The sequence below is a fragment of the Rhinolophus sinicus genome, chromosome 17 (genome assembly GCF_057876585.1).
Source record: "Rhinolophus sinicus isolate RSI-liver-muscle chromosome 17, RSI-T2T, whole genome shotgun sequence".
NCBI classification, from domain to species: Eukaryota; Metazoa; Chordata; class Mammalia; order Chiroptera; family Rhinolophidae; genus Rhinolophus; species Rhinolophus sinicus.
This window is the reverse complement of record NC_142517.1, coordinates 179,399,670-179,426,471: the sequence shown is the minus strand read 5'-3', so window position 1 is coordinate 179,426,471 and position 26,802 is coordinate 179,399,670. Positions and strand designations below refer to the sequence as shown.

Below are 26,802 nucleotides of genomic sequence, written 5' to 3'. Positions count from 1 at the left end.
TCAGACACCTGGCGTGGCGAGCAAGATTCCGACCAGGTAGGAATGGCGTCTGACTCTGGGCAGGAGGACGTGTGGCCCCCACACAGTGTATGGTGTCCGGTGGCCACTGTTCTCAGGAGTTGGACCCAAGGAGGGGTGGGAGGACATGGACGGCTCTCCAGCCAGTGTGGAGAGGGCCCTGCAGGCTCTGGCTGAGCAGTTGCCGGAGGAGGCGAAGGCTACAGCCGGCCGCCTGGGCTGGATGTTCCTCACGGCCTTGAGTCTCAACTCGGAAAACGCGCTTAATGAAGTGGCCCAGGTGCCGGACCAGGTGTCCGGGTTGGAAGCGCTGGAAGCCCGGGTCCGCCTGTTAGAACAGGGGACCCCCGCACGAAAAATGACGCAGCGAGCAGGGTCTCTTGCACGACACTGGGGTGCAGGAAGACCCCTTGTTGCGGTACTGGCAGATGTTTTCTCCTTGTGTCTCCGACCCAGCCACCAGCAAGAATATAGTAGTGTGACTCCCCTGTCTATGGCTCCGTGGGTGTTCCTTTTTAGCCTCACCATGTCCTGCGTTCTTATGTGTGGAGCAGGAGCTGAGACCTCACATGACACCCTGCATGACACATGGCGCAGCAAGCAGGGTAAGGCGCCGGCCAGAATGCCCAGAGGAGTAATGGAGCAGTTTATATGTGTGAAAGCTCGGCTTCGGGAGGCCCATGAGGACTGGCGCCGGGAACAGGAGGCACAGTCTGCCTGGGAGACTCGAGCCTCTGGATGGCACACCACCCTCTTGACCATAGAAGGTGTCGCCTTCCTTTTCATAGTCTGCTGCTGCTGTAGGCTCCGAGGGTTGTTGTGGGGACAGAGTCCCAGAGAGCAGTTCCCAGGCTCTTGGCCTCACGTGGAAAGGTGCTCACTTGGGTAGTAGATGTCCGTCAGCTGTGGCTAGTTGGCCATCAGCTGTAACCAGTTAGCCAATTAGCCACTGATACAACTGCTGCGGTCAGTTGGTCAGTTGGTTGATTGGCAGGCAGAGAAGCGGACGGCAGTTTGCAGGATCCAGCCTCTAGTGAGACTATAGTGGTGTGACTCCCCTACCTATGGCTCCGTGGGTGTTCCTTTTTGGCCTCACCATGTCCTGCGTTCTTATGTGGGGAGCGGGAGCTGAGACCCCGCAGGCCGCCTCACACGACAAATGGCGCAGCAAGCAGGGTTTCCTGCGTGACAAATGGCACAGTGAGCAGGGTGTGGTGCTGGCCAAGGCCTACCGAAGGATGGTGGAGCAGTTTATGCATGTGAAAGCTCAGCTTCGGGAGGCCCGTGAGGAGCGACACTGGGAACAGGAGGTGCGGTCTGCCTGGGAGACTCAAACCTCCGGATGTCACGCCACCCTGTTGGCCAGAGCAAGTGTCATCTTCCTTTTGGTGGTCTGCTGCTGCTGTGGGCTCCTACAGTTGTGGACATCTTACACCGAGGCCTCCACCCACTCAGATACCAGGCATGGCGAGCAGGATTCCAACCAGGTAGGAATGGAGACTGACTCTGGGCAGGAGTACGTGTGGCCCCCACACAGTATGTGGTGTCTGGTGGCCACTGTTCTCAGAAGTTGGATCCCCAAGGAGGGGTGGGAGGACATGGACGGCTCTCCAGCCAGTGTGGAGAGGGCCCTGCAGGTTTTAGCTGAGCGATTGCCAGAGGAGGCGAAGGCTACAAGCGGCCATGTGGGCTGGATGTTTCTCACGGCCTTGAGTCTCAACACGGAAAATGGGCTTAATGAAATGGCCCAGGTGCCGGACTAGGTGTCCTGGTTGGAGGCGCTGGAAGCTCGGATCCGCCTGTTAGAAGAGGGTCCCCACAGTGGAGACACTGAGGCAGAGGCAGAGGAAGCGAGTGGAGACAATGTAGCTCCCAACCCCCAAGCCCGGCCAATCTTGAAGCAAAGGGTAAAATGTGAGCAACCTTTGGGCCCCGGGGGCGTTGCTGCCAGCAACCCAGCTGTGACCGAGTTCACAACCTACACCCCTTACACTCCCACTGAGTTGCAGGAGCTAGGGAGGCGGTACAGACAGCGCCCTGGAGAGCCAGTCTCGGCTTGGCTGTTACGTTTATGGGATGAGGGAGCAGACAGCATTCACTGCTCCCCAGGTGAGATAGAAAAGCTAGCCTTCGTGACAGTGCATCCATCCCTGTGACAAAGGTTACAGAACTGCCATAGATTGGCCCATGACCAGGGCAACCATTCTCTAATGGAGTGGCTCACTGCTGCGGTACACACAGTATGGGGACAGGCTGGTGAGATGCCAGACACTCTGAGTCAATGGCAGTCATATATGGAACTTACTCAAATCATCCGTGAAATGGATATGAGACATCCTATTTTCAACGCTAATATGCAGGGGCTGGATGACGAGCTTTTATAGCCAGCATGAGAGATCTGGTTTTGGATACTGCACCTGCGAGTGCTTTTGGATCCTTGGTTACCATTCTTACGCCCTATGTGGGGCGGCAGATCCATGAAGCTACAATTGCCATGGCCACCCTAGGGGATGTTGAAAGCCGGAGGTGAAGGAAGTTAAGACAGGAGGTCTGAGCAGTCGAGACCTGGAAACCCAAATCAAAAGTAAAGGGGCGAGGTCGCGGGCCTCAGAGAGTAACACGCGCACAGATGTGGCGTGATCTCGTGGCAGCAGGGGTCGATTGGAACAAAATAGACCAACAACCCAATACACTCCTGCTGGAACTTTGGAAACAGTTGCGTCCAGAACAGCAATTCCGGAGAAGCCTACAGGAGAAGTCTGGGAAAGCGCAACACGTGTCCCTCCAGGACTTCACGCGGCCGCTTGAGGCCGACTCCTTCCAGCTTGATTAGGGGTGGGGCCAAGGTACCCGGTCAGAGGGGACGAGCAGGGACCGGAGGCCTCACGTGGAACTGTCCATACATTGGTCCACTTCTAATGTGCAGAGGGTTTTGGCCCTAGTTGACACTGGCGCAGACTGCAGTCTTGTCTATGGGAATCCAGAACTGTTCCCCGGACCAGCAGTCTGCATTGATGGCTATGGGGGAAAGACTGTGACTGTGAAAGCCGTTTCCTTCCACTAGGTATAGGAAGGCTTCCTCCTCGTACCTACAAGGTTTATGTCTCCCCCATTCCAGAGTATATTCTAGGGGTGGACGTGCTACATGTACTCAGCTTACAGACGTCGGTAGGAGAGTTCCGTCTCCGGATCCGGGAGGTGAAAGAGGTGACACGCGGGCATGCTCACCATCCTCCTCAAGTGTTGCCACAGCCCCGGCGCGTGGTTACAGTGCGACAGTACCGCCTGCCAGGAGGGCAGGAGGAGACTGGTGGTACCCTAAGAAGTCCAGGAAGTCTGGCTGTGCCCAGGACTGGTGGTGCCCTGAGAAACCCTGGCTGTGCCCAGAGAGCCTGGCTGAATCCAGGATACTGCATTCACCTCCAGGCTCCTCTCACAGGGTCCCTCGCGGAAGACACTTGTCACGTAGATTGTGAGGCGAGACCCTGTAGGGGTGGAGTGTGGGGACAGAGTCCCAGAAAGCAGTTTCCAGGCCTTCGGCCTCAAGTGGAAAGGTGCTGGCTCGGGTAGTAGATGGTCATCAGCTGTTACCAGTTAGCCATTTAGCCCCTTATATAACTGCCATGGCTGCGTTGGTTGGTCGTTTGGTTGGTTGGCAGGCAGAGAAGCAGACAGCAGGTTGCAGGTCATGTGAATCCAGCCTCCAGTGAGACTATAGTGGTATGACTCCCCTTTCTATGGCTCCGTGGGTGTCCCTTTATGGCCTAGCCATATCCTATGTTCTTATGTGGGGAGCGGGAGCTGAGACCCCGCATGACACCCTGCATGATAAATGGGTAGCCAGTAAAGTTTGGATTAGAACGGTGATATAATCAAAGCATTTAGAAAGACTATTCTGATAGTGAAGTGACTGTTAAATGGATAAAGTTGTAGAGATGTGAAACAACTGAGAAACTATTAATGCTAATTTATATTAATATAATAATATGTGCAAAAGCCCTGAAACAATGGGATGGTCGTCAGGCTGGGACTGGACAAATAGAGGAGACACTACAGTAGGAAAATGGGACGACTTGATGGTGGCTGCATAGGAGAAAGAAAAGAGAAGAAGTCCATGAAATTTGAAGTTTCAGGTGATAAGAACTTTGTAATAACTATGGATAGCAGTGAGAGCTTAAAGAGCATCAGTTAAGAGAAGCCCAAATGTCCATTCACATCACTTCTAAGATCATATCTTTGGTGAGTATCTCCTAGGGTAGTTCCTAAAACCAGGGATAATGTTCCTTCCTGCTTTCTTCATTCTGGATCCAATTTAAGCATGGCTTTCTCAATTTGGTCTGTCCAGAAGGGGTAAGGAAAAATTTCCCCAAAGATTTAAAATTAGGAGAAAATGGAGCTATTAATAGATCATTACTCAAAAGTGGGTCTTTTCCTGAATGTGTGAAATGATAAGTCCACTAAGACAGGTATGTGACATGTATTGACTATTGATCAAGTGGATTGTTTCCTAGGCGTTTTTTGTCGACCACAACTCCCGAACCACCACTTTCATCGACCCCCGGCTCCCACTTCAGAGCAGTCGACCCACAAGCGCACTGGTCCATCGGCAGCACCTGACAAGGCAGCGCAGCCATAGTGCAGGCGAGGTGAGTCGCGTGCCTTCTGACCCAGAGCCGGGAGAAGCTGCGGGGATGTGGGAGTGTGTGCAGTTGTGCTGGCATTTCCTTATTGTTTAGTCTTGTTGTTCTCGTTTGACTTCAAGATTATCATTTGGAGGCTGAAAAGTGTTGGAACCTTTACAGGGCTTCTTTGGAAATGCATAGAGGCTAAAGGATCAGTTTTAAAAAGCAGGCCATATGAGGAAAGAGTGAAAAATTAGAGATTTTCTTAAATTCTTAGGATGGTGAAAGAATTCATAATGTAGTAAAATGTTCACGAGAGGATGAGGAGCCCGTTTGCACACCTCAAGGCAGCTTCGCAGGAAGAAATGAATGCGACTTTTAGTGGGCTGAAATTTGGTAAAATATAGGGAAGTTTATTAAGTGAGGGTTGTAGATTAGATTAAAATCTTTGGGCAAGACATGGGATTGTGGTATTCTCACTAATATTCTTTAAAATTGGGCTATATCTGAGAGTTGATTTATTTACTCTAAGTGCCCAGAGAAAATAGGTGGAATTAAGAATTACTGAAAGCTCTACTGTGCTCTACTTTGCTAGCTTGCAGTAACCAGTGGTAACCACATGAGGGCTCTCTAATAGCCTCACCAAAAACAAAAACAAACAAAAAGAATGAACAACAAATCTCTTCCGGCTTCCCTTTTTCTTTAGTAGCTTAAAGCAAACGAATGTTTTAGATGAAAATTTTTTATCCTAAATATGGGCTTATGCTTTGAATATATATCATCACTTAATATACATTGGTTCTAAAAATTCCCTTAGACATATTTAATTAAGATTCTTTCCCACATGCCTTTTCCACGACTATGTGCATATCATATTTTCAGTATTATATTGTAGGTCAAATATTTTTGTACCTTCTATTATAAGAAAAAATATGAATGCAATAAATAACTGGATTTGATTAATCAAAATTCCACTCTTGGAATTTCCCCTCATGATTTACATACTTGCTGTAATGCATCATGTGTGTTTGCAGGTTGTAGGTGCAAACATAGAAGAGTATACATGAGAAGCTTATAGAAAAATGATATATAAATCTATTGCATGATGAGGTATCTACAAAAATATTTATGTTTTATGAGTAGCTAATAAATCTTTACCTTGCTGTCATCTAAATCATTAGTGGTAAACTGGATGATGCTAACAGCATTCGCCTTAAAAGCAGAACAGAGCTCCCACCTTTGGACTTCGTGCATGATGTGTAGCATAATTAGGGCCCTGCCTGACTTTATCACATGCCAGTGCACTTTACCCATTTGCTTTATCTTGCCATCACAATAGGAAGCTGACTGTTCAGTTTGGTCAGGACTGTGTATGCCAGATTAATAACTATCCTTACATTTTCTTTTAACCCCTCTGCCTCAGAACTTCAGTTATTTTCATAGCCTAATAGTAGCCTGTTGTGGGAGAGGGATCCAAAGGTACATGATAAAATTTGAATGAAGATTTCTCTTTATATTGATGGAAACTGAGCAGTGGAACAGAGATACCCCATAACGACTCAGCGTTCAGCCCCCAGCATTGTTAAACTTTGGAGGGGAAATGTGCATCCTGACACAGCTGTTGGAAGCATGCATATCCTGCCGTGATATGCGTATTTGTCAGGCTCACCCACTGTCTGACAGTCTGATTTGAAGAAGTGGGGTGTCAAGGAGAAGACCTTTGGCTGTTCTGGGAAATGATGGCACATAGCAGTATACTGACATCAGGAAAAGTATATATTGGGGTACTGAAATGATAAGTTCTGCAAACAAGGTGTAGTTAATGATTGAATCTCCCCCAAGAGTGGATGACTTCATTCCTCAAAGCCAATAACTCAAGAGAAGCAGAGTGAGAAGCTTTTAGTTGCATACACGAGTCTTTCCAGTCACTCTCTTATACTCATTTAGGAAACATTCCAGGTAGTAGAAATGTTGGTATCTGTTCCATCCAACAAATGAATACCAGATATCTATAGTGTAGAAATAATGATGGTAGGTGTGAGGGACATAAATAAACAACATATGTTCCTGTGTTCTTAGTAAAGAGAGAAAATATGAGATGAAGCATAATACAAATGAATAAAAATATGAGTGAAAAATGCTTTAAAAACTGTTCGTAATGGCAGCTGCTTTGTAAATGTACACCAAGTGCTGTGGGAGCCCAGAAGGTCACATTTAATGTCAGCTTGAAGGGAAGGGAAGGCTTCATCCAGGAGCAGCTGTTGGAACTACGCTTTGAATGAGTGAGAGCATTCTTGAAGGATAAGCAGGCAGTGTAGGGTGGGGGAGATATTTCCAGTTTTAGAGCCTTTAGAAAACTCCTCACCAAACACCTAACTGATGCAATATGATAAAATGGTTGTGAAGGTTTAAATGGGTGGGGGAAAAAGCTCTAATTTAAAAATACCAATTTATAAATCCAGTGTGTTATTTTGCCTTTTGTTCTTTTACTCTTTTACACTACTGTTCTAATGCTTAAACAAATTCTTTAATAAGGGAGGGGGAGCTAAAACAATGTTAGAGTTTTCTGATAAGAATATTAATGGATATTTTTGTTTATCTATTTGTATGTATGAGTTTCTAAGTCTATAATAGGTACAATAAATAATTCAGGTCAGGGCAACCCTACTTAGCTCCTCCACACCTGCTATGATTAGCTCTCTGGTGTGGGAGTTTCAAACCAGAAAGAGCTGTTATACTGGGTGCTCTAATAAGCATGTGAATTGTTTCCAAGGAGATAATAACAGCAACTCAGAAACTCACACGAAGACTGCTCCTCTTCATCCTGCCCTCTGCTGAGGCAGGGAAATCCCTCACCTGCCATGGTCAAAAGAAGGTATATTCTGGTACTGCCCTGATATATTTTGAACCGCTCAGGTCTTCTCTCTGCTTGTATTGTGCAGGTTTGTGTTCTGTCAATGCGGAAGTTATTCCTGATGAACAGGTCTGCTATTTAGTACCTAAAGACCCAATAATTGTAAACATATGGAACTATTCCTACACCACTTGGTAAATAGTTGCTGCCCTGGCCCTTCTCAAGGACCTGGATGCCTCAACCCTTCCACTCAGTTCAGCGACTAAAACAGAGCTTTTGAGAATCCTGTGTCAGTTCCTCGGCTGGCATCTGTTCTGTTCGGCTGGTACTTACCAATGCTTGTCAAGTATTTGTGGGTTGTTGATACAAAGTACTCTCAGTCTTGGGGCAGAACATAAACGATGCTTGTGTTTGCAGGTAGGAGAAGATTCTCGGCATGCAGGACCACCAGTTCTTCCCAGGCCGTCAAGTACGTTCAATACAGTCAGTAGGCCACAGTACCAGGACATGGTTCCAGTGGGTATGTCATCCCTTTCCAGAAACCTTCATCTTTGCTTTTCATGTCAGTATGTATTGTGCTTTCTGTGCTGATGCTTCCTTATTGTCAGCCTGCTACTTTTGCCATGTACTGAGAAACTCTTCCATTAACCCTTAAGAAATTGATTTGAATCTCAAAGTACTTACATCTTATAAAATCCTATAGGATGAGGTGTTTTTTTTGTGTGTACTATACCTTTTCTGAGTAGAGCCATTACATTAGATTGTTGAAGTTAAATTAGTTGTTAAAGCAACTGTATTATGTGCTCATTTCAAATTACACATTTGGAAAAGCATATCCTTAGTATATATTGATGTTTGGGACAACATTTCAGTGGTGTTGGAACCTGTAGTAGCGTCACAAAATAAGAAAGCAATGATGGCACCTTCTTAAGGGTTTTTGTAGCAAATACCGGAGCAAAATTATAAAATAAAAATAAATGATTGTAGGCAAATAGGCCTAAAGAACAACTTGAGTTGTTGTTAAAATGATGAGGCTGAAGTGGATCAGTTTTCAAACCCCGAGTTCCTAAGGCAGGTGAAGTAGACAGACTGGCAGGGGGTCACATGGGCTCCCTGCTCCATCTTAAATTTGAAGAGCTCTCCATTTGCCTGTTTCTACTTTAAAATTTTTACTGTTTTAAGAAACAATTTACCATGAAATGAAATGTAATCCCATGGCCTAAAGAAGTTTGACAACCACTGGAAAAGAAAAAATCTTGGGTCCAAGTATGCATAAGCAGTGTATGTTTTATTCTGCCATTAAAAAGTTATCTAGTCTGTGATCATGGATGGAATGTAAAAACCTATTGACAAAATTTCAGTTATAAAGGTGGTTTTATTATTGATGTATGCTGAAATGTGCAATTAGGGACACTTTGAGTCTGACAATTGGATTCCATGTTAGCAAACAGTATTTTTTTAAAAAATTGGTTCATATTTAACTAAAATGTGTATGTAGAGGAAGCATGATGCATCTAAATTAGAATCGGCGAATTCCTAGAGAATTATATTTCTTTTGTTTGATCACTTGTTACTTTAGGTGAGGCATGTTTCTTGACCGTATTTATGAACACAAGAGTGATGACTAAACTAGGATTTCTGATGTTTGAGAAATCAGACATTCAGTTCTGTGATTTAAATGTATCTATATTTCTGATTATAAATAAATATCAGGATGTATCATCTTAAGTAAACAAATTAGTTTTCTTGATAAAAAACAGGTATTAAGAGAGCACTTAATACATTTTAATTAAATATTTTAAAATTTCTGTGGACATTAGTTTAACTAAGATATAAATTTTTCTTTTAACATATTATGTACATAGTTGATAATGCTAATTGTGTTGTTGCTGTTGGTGTGGTTGGTTTGGTAAAGAGCTATGTGTGGCTTAATAGCATTTATTTCCACATAGAATTTAGGAATGGTTTGTCCTCTGCATTTTGGTAGTAGCTGTTACTGGCAACTACTGCATTTTGGTGACTCTTGTGCTGCCTCTTTACCTCTGTGCATGGCTGATATTTAATTAGAAGATAATTTTCCATTTGTTACAGTTACTTATGAAGTGGAGTTTGGTAAGCAGTAGCTTAAACCACTCAATATCTAGAATCTTATTGGTGAGCTCATCTTGCAATTTGATGACAGACATGACTCATCAAATGAGTTCAATGAGTGCTTAAGTAAGTCATACCTAATAACTCTAAGTCTAGTACTCATCTAACAGGGTAGACACAAATTGGAATTTAAGCATTTGTAGTGGTTCCAAACTTTGACTTTGAATACTAGGAATATTAACCAGAAAAATGCATTTTTAAAAGTTTGAATTTATATGCACAAAACTAATAACAGCTTTTTAAAATACTGTTATATTTCCTGATTTTTTCAGCCTACAATGACAAGATTGTTGCGTTTCTGCGCCAGCCCAATATCTTTGAAATTCTACAGGAACGTCAACCTGATCTTACCAGGAATCACTCACTCAGGTAACCACAATGTTGGTATTTGGTTCAAGTTGTGTAAGCCCAACTATTCAATCTTCAATAACAGTAATAATCTTCTTGGAAATTCACTCTTTCTTTCTAGCATTCTGAACAAAGACATCTTGTGCACAAATACTTTATATCATCCACACCAGGTCATTGTAGTCTTGGCTTTTCTCTATTAAGTACAAAGGTTGAATAAACTTGACTGAAGAACCTAGAACCCTCTTTAAGGAATATGAAAAAGAAACAAAAATTCATAGCCAAGAACATATCCTAGATGTGCAAATTATAATAAAAATAAGATACTAACTTTTTGAGCATAACTTGAGTAAACAAAAGTAACATGGAGTTTATTGAACTGAGATTTATAAAATCCTAGACTTGGTATTCACATTTTTCCATAATAAAAACACAGTGGAACCCAAGGAGAGATATGTGATACTCTCCAGAGTCCAGCATTCCCCTGCATGAACACTGTCTTCTAAAGAACTCTTCAAAGCATCATGCTTCAAGCTCAGTTTTACTTTCCTGCATACATGCTGTTCCTTTTTGCTGGCAAGTTTTTCCCTTCTTTACTGGGCAAGATCTTTCCTTTAAAACCAATGCAAATTGCCCCTCCATGAAGCCATTTAGCTCTTCTGTGGACTCCCGCTCTCATGATCTAGGCTAGTATTTCTCAACCTCAGTGTCTCAGTAGAGATGGAAAAGGTATGAGTTAATGCTGAAAATCTCACTTAACTCAAAGCCCATTTGGTTTACATGCCATTTTTACTGGTAGAAATTGATTGGTCAGCCGGTAAAGGAACGCGCATGGTCAGACAAGTTAAGAAAGTTTTTATTGTAAAGAGAGAAAAGTATATCGGGCTTAGCAAAAGATGGCTACACCCTGGGCTGAATCTAGAGGAGATTGCAGCCCCGAGGGAGGGCATGAGGAGGGATTTGTAGGGGCTGTGCTGACAGGGTAGCATTGTTTGAACAGAAAATGTTTTCTGCCTGTAAGCCAGTAGCTGTTTTGTAGTGTTTTCTGTTATCGCAAGTTTGGCTCTGTCTGCAGGTGCAGGCCAACAGACATTTTGTTGTTTTCTTGCAGACATGGCTCTGTCTGTAAGTCAAGGTCTCTGAGACCTAACATTCAGAGACCTAACGTTAAGTCAAGGTCTCTGACATTTAGAGACCTAACAGAAATATATTTGCTCAGGGGTCCCATCCTGACCCACAACAGTGATTCCCAAATACTACTCAACTTAATTGTTTCGAATTGTTTTCCTCAGGATCATCTGGGGAGTTTTAGAACATACAAAATACCAGGTCTCATCTCCCACAACTCTGCTCCCTTCTCTGAATTTATACCCCCTATTCTCCCATGCTCCGCCCAGACATGTAAAGCAGGCCTAGAGCATTTAATTTTTAAAAAACCTTTCCATATAATTTCAATGGCACAGCTAGGTATAATAAGTTCTGGTTTAGACACTAATTTGATAATTATGTAATATATCAAGTTGTCTTTTGTACTGTTTTGGTTATATGACTTCTGTGTTTTAATTAGACTTTTCAGGTCTTTATGTTTTATTTTCAATTAGATTATAAGCTCCTTACAAATAGGGATGTTAGTCAACTCTTCATTATTTCTCCTTACTGCTCAACTATCTAGAATAGCACTTTGCACATAGTGAATGAATGTGTGTGTGTGTGTGTGTGTCTGTGTCTCTGTGTATGTATTTTATATATATGCACACACATACATATATATATTTGTTGATTTGAAAGTAAATTACCAAATATCCTTTTTATGATCTCAGTCTCTCATATCTTCTTTTTATTGAGGTATAATTGAAATATAAAGTTATATTAGTTTCAGGTGTACAACATAATGATTTGATATTTGTATATACTGCCAAATGATCACCACAGTAAGTCTAGTTAACATCCATCACCATGCACAGGTACAGAATTTTTTTGTAGTTAGAACTTTTAAGATCTACTCTCTTAGCAAATTTCAAATATGCAACCACAGTATTATTAACTATAGTCACCATGTTGTACATTACATCCCCATGACTTATTTATTTGATAACTGGAAGTTTGTACCTTTTGACCCCCTTCACCCATTTCACCCTTCCCCACCCTCCATCAGTCTCTCATATCTTTAAAGTTGTCATTACCTTCTAAAGTTTCTAAAAGCCAAAGTTACATATAATTTCCACTATGACACTATAAATGTTGCTTATACAGAAATCTCAGTTTCACCGTGGTTAACATCTAACTCAGGTCTCAGTGCTTTCCCCAACGTGACAAAAATGCTATTCTAAATCACAAAAAAATATAAAAATTATACATTATCATTTTGTATATTTGTATATTATGGCTTCCACTCATTAGTTTGTGGTCCACTGAAAATATTGTGTAAGAACTTGTAGTTAATAAAACTACAGAAATGAGCTCCTGAGGTGTCTAATGAGAGATCTTAGAGATTCTGGGCCACCAAGTAAAATGAACAAAACAAAATCCCTCCTTTTTTGCTAATCACAAAATAAGGAAAACTGTGTGTTCTACCAACTCCAGCCACAACACACACAACACACACCCCCTAGTCAATAACTGTCTTGAAAGTACCCCACCCCCCCACAAAAAAGAATAAGAAAGCGGAACCTCAAGAAATGTTTCACTTTTGCTCTGCTCTGCACATTATTATTTACACCAATTTAACATGTCTTCAAATCTCCACTCTCAGAAAAATCAGATGATTTAATCTACCTGAACAAGGCATCTGACATTAACATTATTCTTTAATGACTTGACAGAACCTTAACAGATCCTAACAGAGGGAAAAGCTGCACACCTCATTGGTAGCTTCCAGTTTTGTTTTTTGGCTTTTATTTATTTATTTTTTTTGGTTGTTTTTTTCCTGCTTTTCAGTCTCTTAAAAGTCTCTAATCTGCTGAAGATGTTTATTTTTTTAATGATTCCCGGGGTCCTCAGTTAAGCACAAACTTTCTTCTAAGGTAGATCTCATATGGTAACCAATTGCTAAGAAATTATTTGCTAGGTTTTGAAATATGTTTCCATCTTATTCCAAAACTAATTTATACGTTTTCATTTATACTTTCTAAAATTGTTTACTGAATTTGATCATAAAAAGCATAAGCAGTCATGACAAGTAGAAGGAAGCAGGAGCTTAAATCAATGAGATAATGCTGTTCCTCTTACACAGAGCGTGTAGCACAGTGTACTTTTTATTTTCTGAGAAGTTTTTGGTAGTTAAGCATTTTTATTATCATAGCAACATAATGGGGAAGTTTGTACTATATCTAAGAGAACATTCTGTTTCATATAGTTAAAAACTGCATTGTAAGAAGCATTCCCACAGACGCAGGGGTGGGGAACCAGCTGCGGTTCTTTAATCTCGTGTTTCAGTGATATTTGTGATAAGAGATTTATGCATGGAGTAGACTACTTGTGTGTCAAAGGGAACTATGAACCTTATATTCATATCTTGAGCAAGAGTTCCCAATAGCTGTGTAGCTCTGTATGCATTCTTCCTCATCCATGGGGCACAGCCACTTAAAAGAAACATCCCTTATTTTCTCCACAACATCATGAGGAGAAAGTGTTAGCCCTTGGGAAATTCAAATAGGTATACCTCCTTACTTTATGTTTTTTCCTGTTTTGCTTATGATTCCTCCTAAACTAGAGGATAGGATGCACTTTATTTAGTTTGTATCCATGTATAGTTCCTCTTCCTGACATTCCACTTGTGTATTCTTTTCTGTAGAATGGCTATGGTTTCCGTGCAATGGGATACGGCTTTTGCTTTCCACTGCTGTATTTAAATCACTGCTCCCGCTAACCTGATCTGTTATGCAAATGTGAATTCTCAGAAGTTGTCCTCTTTTTTTAAATCTCAGAAGAGGTTTATTTCCTCAGAAAAGTCAACATCCTAAAGTCCACCACCATCAAATGGGTAGTGTCCCCACTGGATTCCTATATACTTACTATTGGTTCTCATTGAAAAACAGTAATCATACTAAGAAGCTTTTTGTATGCGATGACATTAACATAAAAGATGAAATAAAATATTCTTATACTTTATTGGAAGACAAATATATTCATTAAAAAACACACAACTTTTTAACAGTATTTTATAGGTGAATGTAATGAATACAAATCAATAAAATTTTTGGTATTGGTATTAGCCCAGCATTGTGTTATGAACAAGGATCTCAGTGTCATAAAACTGAATTAAGAGTTGAGAATTTCGCCTCTTGTGTGATTATTAGGTCCAGCCAGTAAATCTATTCCCTACTAATCCAGCTTTCCCTAGGCATCAAGGATAATTATTTTGGGCTCCAGATTAATTCCTCCTTAATGCTCCTTAAATAAGTTCCCTTGTCATGAAGATGTAAGTTGTGATAATTGTTTTCATTCTGGTAAAAATTGGGCCGTTCCTTTTTTTTTCATTAGTAAATTAGTAACTTGGACGTCAAATTCTGAACCACCAAAGACAAATGTATTCATGTCTCAGTGTGCACCAGAATAGAAGCAAACACAGACTATAACCTTCTATTTCTTCCCATCATCCTGTTTTAAAAGCCCTGGAATTTTGTTATTGCTCAATTTCACTTTTTGTTGTTTTGGGTTTTTTATTTTTTCATTTTAAAAATAGCACATGCTATTGTGAAATTCTCAAACAATACAAAGTTTTAAGAAATAAAAAAAATTAAAGTTTCCAAAAGCTGGCTTTCATAAAACAAATCTCAGGGTTCAAAATTTCTAAACTATTTCTTGTCCAGTTCTCTAGCAAATGAATTTTTCCACATTTAATGTTGTGCTGGATATATTAATCTCAGCTAACACCTGGGCTACTTGGTCAGAAGAGCATAAATTTACTTCTGCTGAGCCTTCTGAGATTTCCTGTTAAGACCTGCCTAGCTCTCTCTCATAGACTTCTCCTAATTGTTTACTGCTCACTCAGATGTCTAGAACCAACATGACAGACTTGTCTAAATGTAGTACCACATTTAGATAACAGGAAATCTGGATTGGAACTATTATTTTCCTATGGACCATTCACATGGATATAATTATTGAATTTTTAAAACTACCTGATTAGGGCGGCCGGATGGCTCAGTTGGTTAGAGCATGAGCTCTGAACAACAGGGTTGCAGGTTCAATTCCCGCATGGGATGGTGGGCTATGCCCCCTGCAACTAAAGATTGAAAACAGTGACTGGACATAGAGCTGAGCTGCTACCTCCACAACTAGATTGAAGGGCAACTAGTTGGAGATGATGGGCCCTGTTCCCCAATATTCCCCAATAAAATTTAAAAACAAACAAACAAAACTACCTGATTAAAATAATGTATTGACACCACATAGTAATAATCATTGGGGAATCGTGGTAATCATTGGAGAATCTTGATCTGTCTCTCACTGGGAGACCAGCTATTGATAATGACCCTTAGGAAGTTGTAGAATATGCATAGATCTTAAGAGTTCAGGTTTGTAGTCAGACAGACCTAGTTTGAATTCTGACTCTGCAGTTGTCAAGTGGTTTTGAATGAAGCATTTAGCACCTCCAAGTCATAGTTTCCTCATCTGTAAAATGAGAATGGGAATTTCTAACTCACAGGGTCCTTTTGAAGATTAAATGAAATAATTTACTTAAAGCACTTAGTACTATGTAAGCAATAGCAAGCATACAACAAATTTAAATTCATAGTATATTAATAGTGTATTCTTCCTTACAGTATCACAAAGACTCAGTTTAAAGTAATTTCTCTGTAAATTTACTCTGTTCTCAAGATCACTGTCCCTGAGACTGATCATATGTATAAATGGAACTATGTGATTTTGTGGATATAGTTAAAATGCAGGAAGGATCTCTTGTTCCATGCTTAACTTCTGTGTAGGAAGGCTTTCTAGTGTTGTTTCCTACAGAAATCTTTGCTCTAAATTCTTTTACATGTATACGATGAAACCAGTCATGACCATTCCATGCCTACACAGAGAGACCAGAGCCTTCTGGCTCAAGGTTCAGCAGAAATTACTGAGGATCAAAACACCATGGCAGTGCCATTGAGATAACATTTCAGAAGCCATCCAAAGGTGTATTAAAATATCTTCACAAGCAACTAATCTTGTAGATCTAATGAGAAGTTTGGGATTTTGCTACATAGGACTGTAAGGAACACAGATTCTTAGACTCTGTCATCTATTCTGTGATTTCCGTAAAAGGGATAATTGCTACAAATTTTTTTTAATGGATATGCTAATTCATAGTTGTATATAGGCTTTTGACATACATATCATGTATGTCTAGTTTTCACATTTTACATGCATAGAATCTCATAGCTATTAACTGGACAGTCTCTTAAGATTTAAAAAGGCCCAAAATATGAAGTCTCATAGCCAAAATTAGGTAAGATTCTTTTAAAGTATCACACCCAGGTATTTGTTAAGTTGTTTTTTCATCATTATAGTTCTTTGATGTAACTTTGGAAGATCTCCCACATTAAAAGCATGTTCATCCACTGAACATTTCTCCAAAGTATTGCGTTTTTTTGCTAACAAATAATTCAGTCAGGGTTTCCAAACCATTTTCTAGCACAATGAATAACCATGTTTTAGGTATATATGTTCACTATTGATTTTTGCTATATCCTGCTGCATTTATCAAGAAAACAGTGTGGACTAAATTAAAATATCAGTACAGAATCAAGCCTCAATGCTTTCCCCAAACCCAAAGGAATAATGAGCCATTCTAAAATCATAGAAAACAATGCATTATCATTAATGATAGCACAAAATGGTTTTTAATGAAATCTGTTTTTACGTATATAGTATTTAGATATACACCATAGCTAAGTTAGTAAATCAGAAGCATTTCTTACAAAGCAAACAAAATATGCGTCCCTTCTATGTTAATAGTGTGTATTTTTTTTCTTTTTTGTCTCTCAATGGATTTAAATAGTCATGGAAACTGTCTTTAGAAAAATTAACAGATAAAATTAAAACCTCCTTGTTTCATACATAGTATCCTACATACAAATGGATACTATTATTACATCCCATTGAATAAGTTACTACTTAGTTTCAATTCCTGAACGTATTTTCAGTTAAAACACCTGTTAACGAATGCATGATAAAATATTATAATTCAAAAGAAAATAAAATCCTCTAGTTACATATTCTAGTATACCCTAGGTATTAACTCCTTAGAATAATGGTGGGCTTAGGGTTCAGGCTGTGAGAATGCTTTAGGTAAGGTGTCTTGTAACCAGATTCTTTTGTGTGTAATAACTCCTTTTTTTAGAATACAGTGGTTACTATTTAGAGTAAAAATGGTTTTACTTTATATAGAATTTTGCTTCTATTGAGAATAACGTTTCCCATTATCTATTTAATTATGAGAAATGTACAGCCTTCATATGTGTTATCTCATTGGTACTCACAGCATTATTTCAGTTTTATAGAGAGGCCAGTATCTTATCTACTGCATATCATAGAAGTATTCAATAAATATTTGTGGAATTAACCAAGGTAAACAGCATGATTAAAACAACTTGCTAACAACAGAAACAGAATAAAGAGTCAGCCACAAGGCATCTAGTTTGGCTCTGTTTTCAAAAATTATACTGTCTGTTGAAAAAGGAAGAAATAATTATAAGGCCTATCTAATAATATACTCAATAGCTAAAAATTATTGTGCACTATTATGTAATACGTTCTATGTTTAGTATTTTATTTGCATTGGTTCATTTAATTCTTCCCACAACCTTTGAGGCAGGCACTATAACTATGCTTATTTCAAAATGAGGAGACCAGAAGAGAGTTAAATAACTCTGTAAATCCTTGTCAAGGAACTGATTTGTATCCATTTATAACAAATTTTTGCCCTGAAACATATGGCTAATTAATGTCATTTCTGTGTTTTCATAAGAATCATGTGACCATAATGGAGTTATATTTTCAAATCTAGCTTATATAAATGGGAAGTAGAAAGAAAAGTTGATCTCTTTACTGCTTGCCTCTATCCTTCAAGTCAGTTCATACGCTGTGACTGCAATAAAAAGTGTGACTGATCAATGCTAATTTTCTTTCCTTGACATTTACCATTAGAGAAGTCATGGGGATTTCTCTAAAATTGCCCTCAGCAGTTTTTAAAAACATGTATTTTTGAAGGTGTTACTGAACTGTGTCTGCAGGAACCATGTGTGAGCAGAGTCTGCAATCCAGAGAGTTTGTGGTTTAGAAGCATTGCTGCTTCTGATTGTTTTTGATCACGTGCCCTTCTTTAACTTTACCAAAATATTGGTTGGTTTCGATGAGAGTATTTTGTGTGGGAATTCCGGTCTTGAGACTATGTTCATTGTCCTCAAATGATCTTCTGCTAGAGTTTATCTTCTGGGGTTCTGTGCCCTGGAGGAAGTGGTTACAGAAATCTAAATATTACGGGCATCTGAGAGACAGCAGTAGCCAGCAACTTTTTCCTAAGGTTGTCACTATATAGTTTAGCATTCTTGTTAAACAGTTGTAAGTTTTCTTATTAAGAGGATTGCCTCTTTACGTCTTTGAACTTCCCTCAGTGGGTTCTGTTTTAGTTAATAATCTGACATCAGCTTTTGGATTCTCTTTTTCTCTGCCACAACAAAAAATTTATAGCAAGATAATTTATTCCAAACCCTGAGTGGACTCGGGGAAATATGCTGGAACCAAATCTGTTAGTTTGGCATTAACTGATCCAGTGCCTGGTTTGTGTTTTACTGAGCACTCCTTGTGTCCACAGCATGGTGGGAGGTACTTGGGGAACACAAAGGTAAAGGAGGAAGGAAGGGCTTTGCCCTCAAACTCATGTTTCAAGAGGAAGTTAAGTTGTAACTGAGTGACCCTGTGAGAAGGTCCAATGGAGGAAGTGCTAGAATGTACTCTAAAGGGCACAGAGCAAGAAACATACCCATGCAGAGAGGGTCAAATGATACAATGCTGTTTGAATATAACCTTAATATTCATTATAAGCCACTAAGGTTGAATAGAATTTCTTCATTAAGGTGAAGGCAGTAAAAAAAGAAATTAGAGAACTGCCACAGATTCCTTCTAACTCTATGAATTTATAATAAGTCAGATATCTTTAACAATATTTTTAATACTATTTCTCAAACTTGTTATGTTTATTTCAGATACTGAGTGAACTCATGGAAATTTGTTAGGACCCAAATCTGTTTTACATTCTAAAAGGAAAAGAAGTATTACAGATCTACAATGTTTATTTTAACCACTTTTATTTTAATGAAACATAAATGTGTGCAAATATAAATATGCATAAACTTCTTATCTTTACAGCTTTTATAAACTATAAAACCAAAAGACATATAAATTAAGTAAAAACAAAAAAAAATAACATTTGCATTAATGGTATTAATGTGAGATTTTGTTTCTCAGAAGCCATCTCACCAGTGTTGAGACCATTGTCAGTGGAAAGATACATTTGTGCTTTTTGTTTCACTTGTGTTTGATTTGATTGTTTTGATTTTGCATCAATGGTCATGATGTGCATCTGTGGCATTATCATGGTCATAATGTTTCCTTCTTAACAAATAGCTTATTTTTAATCTACTGATTCATTGTTTTATTAATGAAGTTTATTGAATAATACACCCCCAAATACAATGCTGAAGAAAAAATATATCATTGAGTGTATCCTGATGATTCTACTGCCAAATTTTCTATTTGTAAACTATTGTAAAACTTTTGTTCTTGGAGTGAATCATGAAATCTTTTATGCTTTAGTAAAAATGCCCAATTTATTTTTTAAGTACATTTATTTTGTCTTCCCTTTAGCCCATGGTAATTTATATATACATTATTTATCCTCATTTCATCATTATCATTATGCAAAATAGTACTGCAAAATAAAAGTTTTGTGTTTTTGATTGGTCAGAGAATTGTGAGTGGCAGATAAGGACTGTTGCTATTATATTTAACATCAAGGCCCTGAGATGACTTAGGGCCAGGTAACTACACTTTGAAAATTTATCTCTGATCACTTGGCACCACTGTCTTGTAAATGCAAACATGGTAGCCAAAGTCCCATGGCAATATTCAATCACAAATGTCATCCAGATTATCCAAAATATGCCTACCTCAGTATTAGCAATTTTGATCATCAAAGTGAAAACACAAAATTTTTTAATTCTCCCAGGACTCGAGATTATGTCTGTAGATTTCTAGTACACAGGGACACCAGTTTGAGAAATATTGGTCTATAGGTTATTGGGCAAATACCTGATAACCAAGAAGTAGTTCCCCCCCAATTTTTTTTTTTTTTTTTTGGGGGGTGGGGGTTGTTTTTTCATTTCTCAGAAAAGACTGATGACATTTCTGGGTATATCTGCTAACTTCTGTCTCGTCCTCAGCCTTGATCTGTTCTAATGACTAAAGCCTTCTTTGTTTCTACATGAAAAGACTTTAGGGAGGGCTTTGTAGAATAGGAGTGGGTAGAAAGCCTAAACAGAATTCAGCTAAATGAATGGAACAATTTAAATATTTTTATCTAAAGTCCACTGACTTTCTCTCTTCCACTGCACCATTAATTCTTTGAAAAATGGATCGTGTTTTACCATCTGTTGGCTTCCCAGTATGTGATACCATGCCTAGCACATAGTAGGCACTCAGAAAATGTTTGCTGAAAGAATGAATGAATTTTAGTATGAGAAAGTACTTAGTGGTATGATGTACATCAGATGACATACTCCAGTGTCTTGTTCCTGGAAGCATATGACCCATAGCTTGTCATTGTGATAAATTAGCTGTCCTGGCAGAAAACTAGTGCCAGCCTGCCTCTGGTATGTTCTTGCCTGAAGAATCAGATTAGTTGCCTTCACTGTGTAAGTGTTAATATCTGGAAAGTGATGACAAATTTCCCAATAGGCATATTTCCTCTAGTGTCTTTCCCTTTCCTTTCCTCAGCCTGTCATTCTTGTGACTCAGGAAAGTATGAGCTCTTCTTTATTCACAGGAAACTTAGAAGCCACAGTCCAGAGCATGGTATCATCACTCCACCACCACCCCGCCCCCACCCCGTCTAGCTCCAGTTGAAGAAGTAGAGAAGGGCACTCAGCCTGTTGGTTTTCTGGTTTTGCTCTTTGTTGATTCATTGTGATGATAGACTAAGGGTGTAAACAGTCTATCTGTTCGAGATAGATTCTTCAAGATCAAAGCATATTGTTACCCACCCTTATAAGAGTATATTTTTGGTTATTGTTCCCTTTTCTTTCCAAGATAACTTTTCTTTAAGTTAGTTTTTTAAAACAACCTTTATATCTCTTATCAAAAAGTCAATCACCAGATAATGAGCCTTGGTTTTCGTCATGTGCTTCAAACATGTGATTGTAACGCTTGCGGGGGAAATGTTCTGCTTGGTTCCAGCCTTCAAACTGAAATGACTAAGCAGAGAGGCTGGCCTGTCTCGTCTGAACAATTCCTTTACATACATGTCTGCCATTCATTTTCTACACACACACACACACACACACACACACACACACACACACACACACACACATATACTGGCAATGAAAAACAGAAAAAAAAAAAAAATTGATTGTACCAAAGATTAGTTGCTTCATCGGCTAACATATTGTGTAAAATGGATTTAGCCAGAAGCAGCTGAGAACTGAAGTTCGTTTATCACTGCTCGCAAACTGTGTGGCTGAGAGCAAAGTGAGCTGTGTGACTTTTCTGTGCATTGGGGGAATTTCTCATCGCAACAATAAACCTTGCCTTCCACCTCATTGCCTTCAAGCCTGTAAGCAATTTAGAAGAGAATTTGGAAATATAAAATGCAGTCGAACTTTATGAAAACGTTAAACAAAAAAATGCTCTCTAGATAAGAACTAAATCTAAATAAATACTTATATCAGAGATTGCTATTTTATAGTATACAGGAATCCAAATATATTGTCATTAGCACTTAAAAGTGCATACTTGTGTTGACCCCTATAGTGTAATCAAATGTAATGCTTTCAGTACATAGTTTACGTTCTTATTTTTTTCCTCATTTCATATACATTAATATAGGGTACTTTAAAAATAGCATGATGTAAAATGAGGGGAAACAATTAGAATTTTATTAAAATTGTATTCATATGAAGAATAAAAATAGTGACATGGCTCATCAAACAAAAAAAAAAACACCTGGTGTTATCACATATAGCTATAATAAAATAATGGTAGAAATATCTCCCATTGTTGAGTCTGATATGTGTTTGTATAAGTATATATTCATTTACACAGATATACACACAATCTGTTTTACCAACTGTAGTAACTGAAAGTGTTTAAGATTTTCATTCATTTGAAAGAGCCGTATGCTTTTATATTGAATATATAATGCATAGATACTATCTGCTTCCAAGTAAGAATGTGCTCGTAACACATAAATAATTTAGAGGTAAACCCTCAGGAAATAGATGAGTGTCCCTACACACTCACTTTTTGGAATAACAGAATCAGCCTGAATGGTCTAGACTGTTGCTTAGATTCAAGCCCATCACAGGCCTTAACACAAAACAGAGACTGCATTTTATTGTTTGGATGCTATGACTACCTATAGTAGTACTCGGGCAGCAAAATGATGAAAGCAAGAAAAGAATCTTTCCCCAGCATTAAGACTGGGTGATATTGATACTCAAAGGACCATGTCTGTCTCAAATGTGTATTCCTAGGGTGTCACACGGTAGCTGCCACGTAATAGGTATCCAAAAAATATTGTGATTATTTTTTAAAATGGTGCCTAAAGCACTGCATTATATCCCCAAAATCTACCACATACATTGTGAGCTGTTTCTTTGCTTGAATAGGGAGAAGATCCAATTTATCCGAACTGAAGGGACCCCAGGATTGGTGCGTCTTTCAAGTGATGCAGACCTTGTTATGTTGCTGAGGTATGTAACACTAGTTCTTGAAGTAGAAAGTCTCCTGTTATCAGAGATTGTGGAGCATTTTAGAAAATAATATGGTAGCCTAATATTGGTAGCCTAAAATAGGTCTCCTTTATTCTTGAAGACTTGTGGGCTACTCATGTTGAAGATGTGCATGCTGGTTTAGTGATAACTCGTTTCAAATTAGACTTCTTATTACTGAGGTGTCTGATTTTGTTTTTACCCTGCTGGTAAAGGAGGTGGTATTGGGGAAAGGAAAGGTTTGTAGAGGCCAATGAATGGAATGTTCCATAATGGAACAGAAGGATATACACAGCTTACCCCTTCAGAGTAGAAGAGGTCATGTTTATATTTTCTTTCATTTTTTTTCCTCAAAATGTGCTTTGTTCCCTTTTGCTGATTCAATGCTATTTGTTTACTTTATGGTTTTGAGAGTTTAGGTTTGGGAAATCCGATCAAGTTGAAATTTGGTCACTGGTATTCACTGCCAATTTGATAGCCCTTCATAAAACTGACCAATTGTATTTTCTTTCCTGATGCTTAGAACAGCTTTGGTTTTTAAATTTTAGAGTAGTTCAGAAGGGAAAACAATAAGTTTTCAAAAGCCTTTTTCATTTTAAATATTATCCTTTAAATGTAGGAGGTCAGAGTAAAATAAGGTTTTGCTCTACCCCATGGTTGGGACACTCACCACTGAAACCTCCATAGAATTAAAGGGAAAGTCATGCTGAGCCAGTATCAGGCAATATTTTATTTATCCCAAAGTGCTAACAATCTCATTCATGTTATTTATAATGATCGTGACCCTAACCATTTCTAACTGCCTACTTGATAGTTGTCATATTTGTAAAACTAAAGCTAAAAAATTATTTTCCTTTACTGGATAGTTGGAGTATAATTCATAAGGCATATGATCACTTTCCATAGAGACTTCGCTTTACTTGATTTTGAACAAGACCTATTGGAGGGGTTACTTCTCAGTCTAGCGGGTGACCCTTGACTATGGTGTACTGCGCTAGTTCTGGAAACAGGATATAGTATGCTAGATGGTCAGGAAGACTTTTGGTTAGTTAATATGGAGTATGATGTTTCTACCATAGTTTGATTGGTGTAAAATAGTAAGTTTTGTTACAAAATTCTGGCTAAGATATAACTCTTTTGCTTCATTCTGGAAATGTAAGTTTTTTCACTTAAATTAAATTATTGTTCTGCTTTGGTGTTAGTAAAAATAAAAACTGATTATAAAACAGAAATCATGATTATCATTCACCTATCCGTAGTTCAATAATCTTTAAACGGTATTGTCCTAAATATTTTAAGTTCACTATAGCTTAGAATATTTGTACTTGGTAAACATCACAGTTTGCATGAGTTTCTGTGTGTTATGAAATAGAATTTTAAAATATTTGAAAACTGATATAGAAAGATAGATAGATAGACAGACAGACAGACAGACAGACAGACAGACAGATAGATAGATAGATAGATAGATAGATAGATAGATAGATGGAGCAAGGCTACATTTTCTCCCATTTGGGAAAATAAACCTGTTCTCTGAAGTTGATGGGCCTTTGAAGAATCATGAGAAATTCACTTGTATATAATAGTTCTGTAATTATTATAAATGATTTTATTCAATTCTAAACTTATTTTGTTTGGATGATCAAATGTATTTATTTTAATAATTGTACATGGTGACAATGTATTATATGTGTATGCTTAACAAATAATATTTAATGATTATTGTAACCTTTAGGGATATCCTCAGTTCTTTATTTTTTATTTTACTTTGGATTTGAGTCATTTGAATCAGTGACTATAAACTCAAGCAATGGACTTGTTGCATACATAAGGGAAGACTTTGTGTGTTTTTAAACTTTGCCTATTTCTTAAAAAAGAAAATCACTCCTGGTACAATGGACTTGATTATCAGCAAGCTGAAATGTATTAATGATATAGCACTAGGAAATGATTCAATTCAAAATAAACTCATGTAAGGATGTTTTCCAATACAGCTATTATAAAACTGAAGAAATTTTAAATAATCTTTTTGCATTTATTATTGATTACTCTATTTCATATATTCTTTCACTAACTCAACTCGTAAAAAATGTACCTCTGTCAGAGCTCATATAGGAAATGATTCATAAATTTGACTACATTTGAATTTTCAAATTTACATAATGAAAGATGTCACATCTAAAGCCATAAAGAAAGGTAACAAACTGGAAGAATATTTTCATAACACATAAAACAAAGATATCATGAATACATAAAGACCATCTTTAAATCAATTTAGAGGAAGAAACTCAAAAGAAAAAGGAGTAAAGGACATAAAAAGGTATTTCAGGGCTTAATTTGGTATTATAAATATGTTTCCTTATCGCTTCTGTTTCCAAATCGGTTGCCTTTTATCGTTTAAAAGTGGAAAGATGGCTTTAAAAAATATCATGTCTAAAAATGCTTTTGCTACAATGGTCTAGCAGACATGTGTGCATGTGAATGAAGAACAAGAGAAAGACTTATCAAAAATTGTTATTGCATTGCTATAACCCTGGCTTTTTCAGCCTCCAAAGTATTGAAACTTTGGGCTGGATACATCTTTGTTTCAAGGAACTATTCTGTGCGTTGTAAGGTGTTTATCAGCATCTTGACCTCTACCCACTAGATGCCAAAGGAGAAGGGCAGAATTACCTCAGTTGAGAACCAGTGCGCTAGCCCTTGGGTGTCCTTGCCTTAAATCTCTACAAGCTTAAACTGTTGCCACTTTTTCTGAATCTTTTCGGAAAACAAGTAATAGGTTTCTAGATTTCTCCAAGTTTGAAGAAAACCTGCTTCCACCTCTTTGTTTAAAAACTCATATTGTTGTTTTAATTCTGATTTGTTAAATGTTTGCATATTTGAGCTTAGTGCAATCAATATTACTTTTCTCTATTATAATATTTATGATATTATGGGATTCCAAGATATCGGATACCTACTTACTATCTTTTAGAAGACTATCAGAAACAGAAATTTCAATATAGAGGAGAAAGAAGACCCTAGGTTGAATAATCTAACATCAAAACCCTCACATTTGAAAAACATAAAAAACTACAGTAAATGAGGGAGCTAATTATTTAGCAGTTGTAATTATTTAGGAAGTGTTTTGTTTTATTTTGCTTTTAACTCTCCAATTAAATCCTAAGCTGTTTGAAGGCTGAGACCTTGCTGTATATGAATATATAAAACATACTTTGTGTATCTACTATGGGTTTTCAATGAATGTTTCTGTTCTGATTGAATCTTATTCTTAAATTTAAAAACCCAGGTACTGTTTCAAACAAACATGTAAACTCAAACTCACATATTAAAGTAGCAAAACAGAAATTACGTTGTCCAAAGTTGGTAGGAAAACACAGGTTACCTACCTGTGTAGCTAACCATAGGTTTCACAAAAGCTGCAACAGCTAGCCAGTTTGTCCCAAGAATTATGTGAAGGAAAAAAGGGACAAGTGCTCCCTTTGGGATGGTCTGGATCTCGGATAGAATGGGTCAGAATGGTAGAATGGACTGTCTTACTCATTGTGGAAATAAGGCCTTTCCCCACCTTGTTGGCTAAAGTACGCATTTTGTTTCTTGTTTTTCCCCAGTTTATTTGAAGAAGAGATAATGTCTTATGTGCCTCCACATGCCTTACTCCACCCCAGCTACTGTCAATCCCCACGTGGCTCCCCTGTATCCTCTCCCCAGAACTCGCCAGGTGAGTCCACCTGCAGCTCACAGTGAATTCTCTGAGGAGTGAGCCTTGTAGTCAGATGTGCTGTTCTTCCTAAAGGACAGTAAAGGAATACTTTGGGGACATCTTTAG

The 26,802-nt window shown here is 38.5% G+C and overlaps 1 protein-coding gene across 7 annotated transcripts in view; it reads left to right on the top strand.

The window, feature by feature from the left end:
• HECW2 (HECT, C2 and WW domain containing E3 ubiquitin protein ligase 2) overlaps nucleotides 1-26,802 on the top strand; it is a 336,178-nt gene that overhangs the window by 261,539 nt on the left and 47,837 nt on the right. For all 7 annotated transcript variants that reach the window (XM_019741310.3, XM_019741308.3, XM_074339576.2 and 4 more), the window contains 5 exons: nucleotides 4,530-4,664; nucleotides 7,912-8,014; nucleotides 9,918-10,014; nucleotides 22,872-22,955; nucleotides 26,585-26,694. In XM_019741310.3, coding sequence (XP_019596869.3) covers nucleotides 4,530-4,664; nucleotides 7,912-8,014; nucleotides 9,918-10,014; nucleotides 22,872-22,955; nucleotides 26,585-26,694 — 529 coding nt within the window. The remainder of the gene's footprint in view (nucleotides 1-4,529; nucleotides 4,665-7,911; nucleotides 8,015-9,917; nucleotides 10,015-22,871; nucleotides 22,956-26,584; nucleotides 26,695-26,802) is intronic.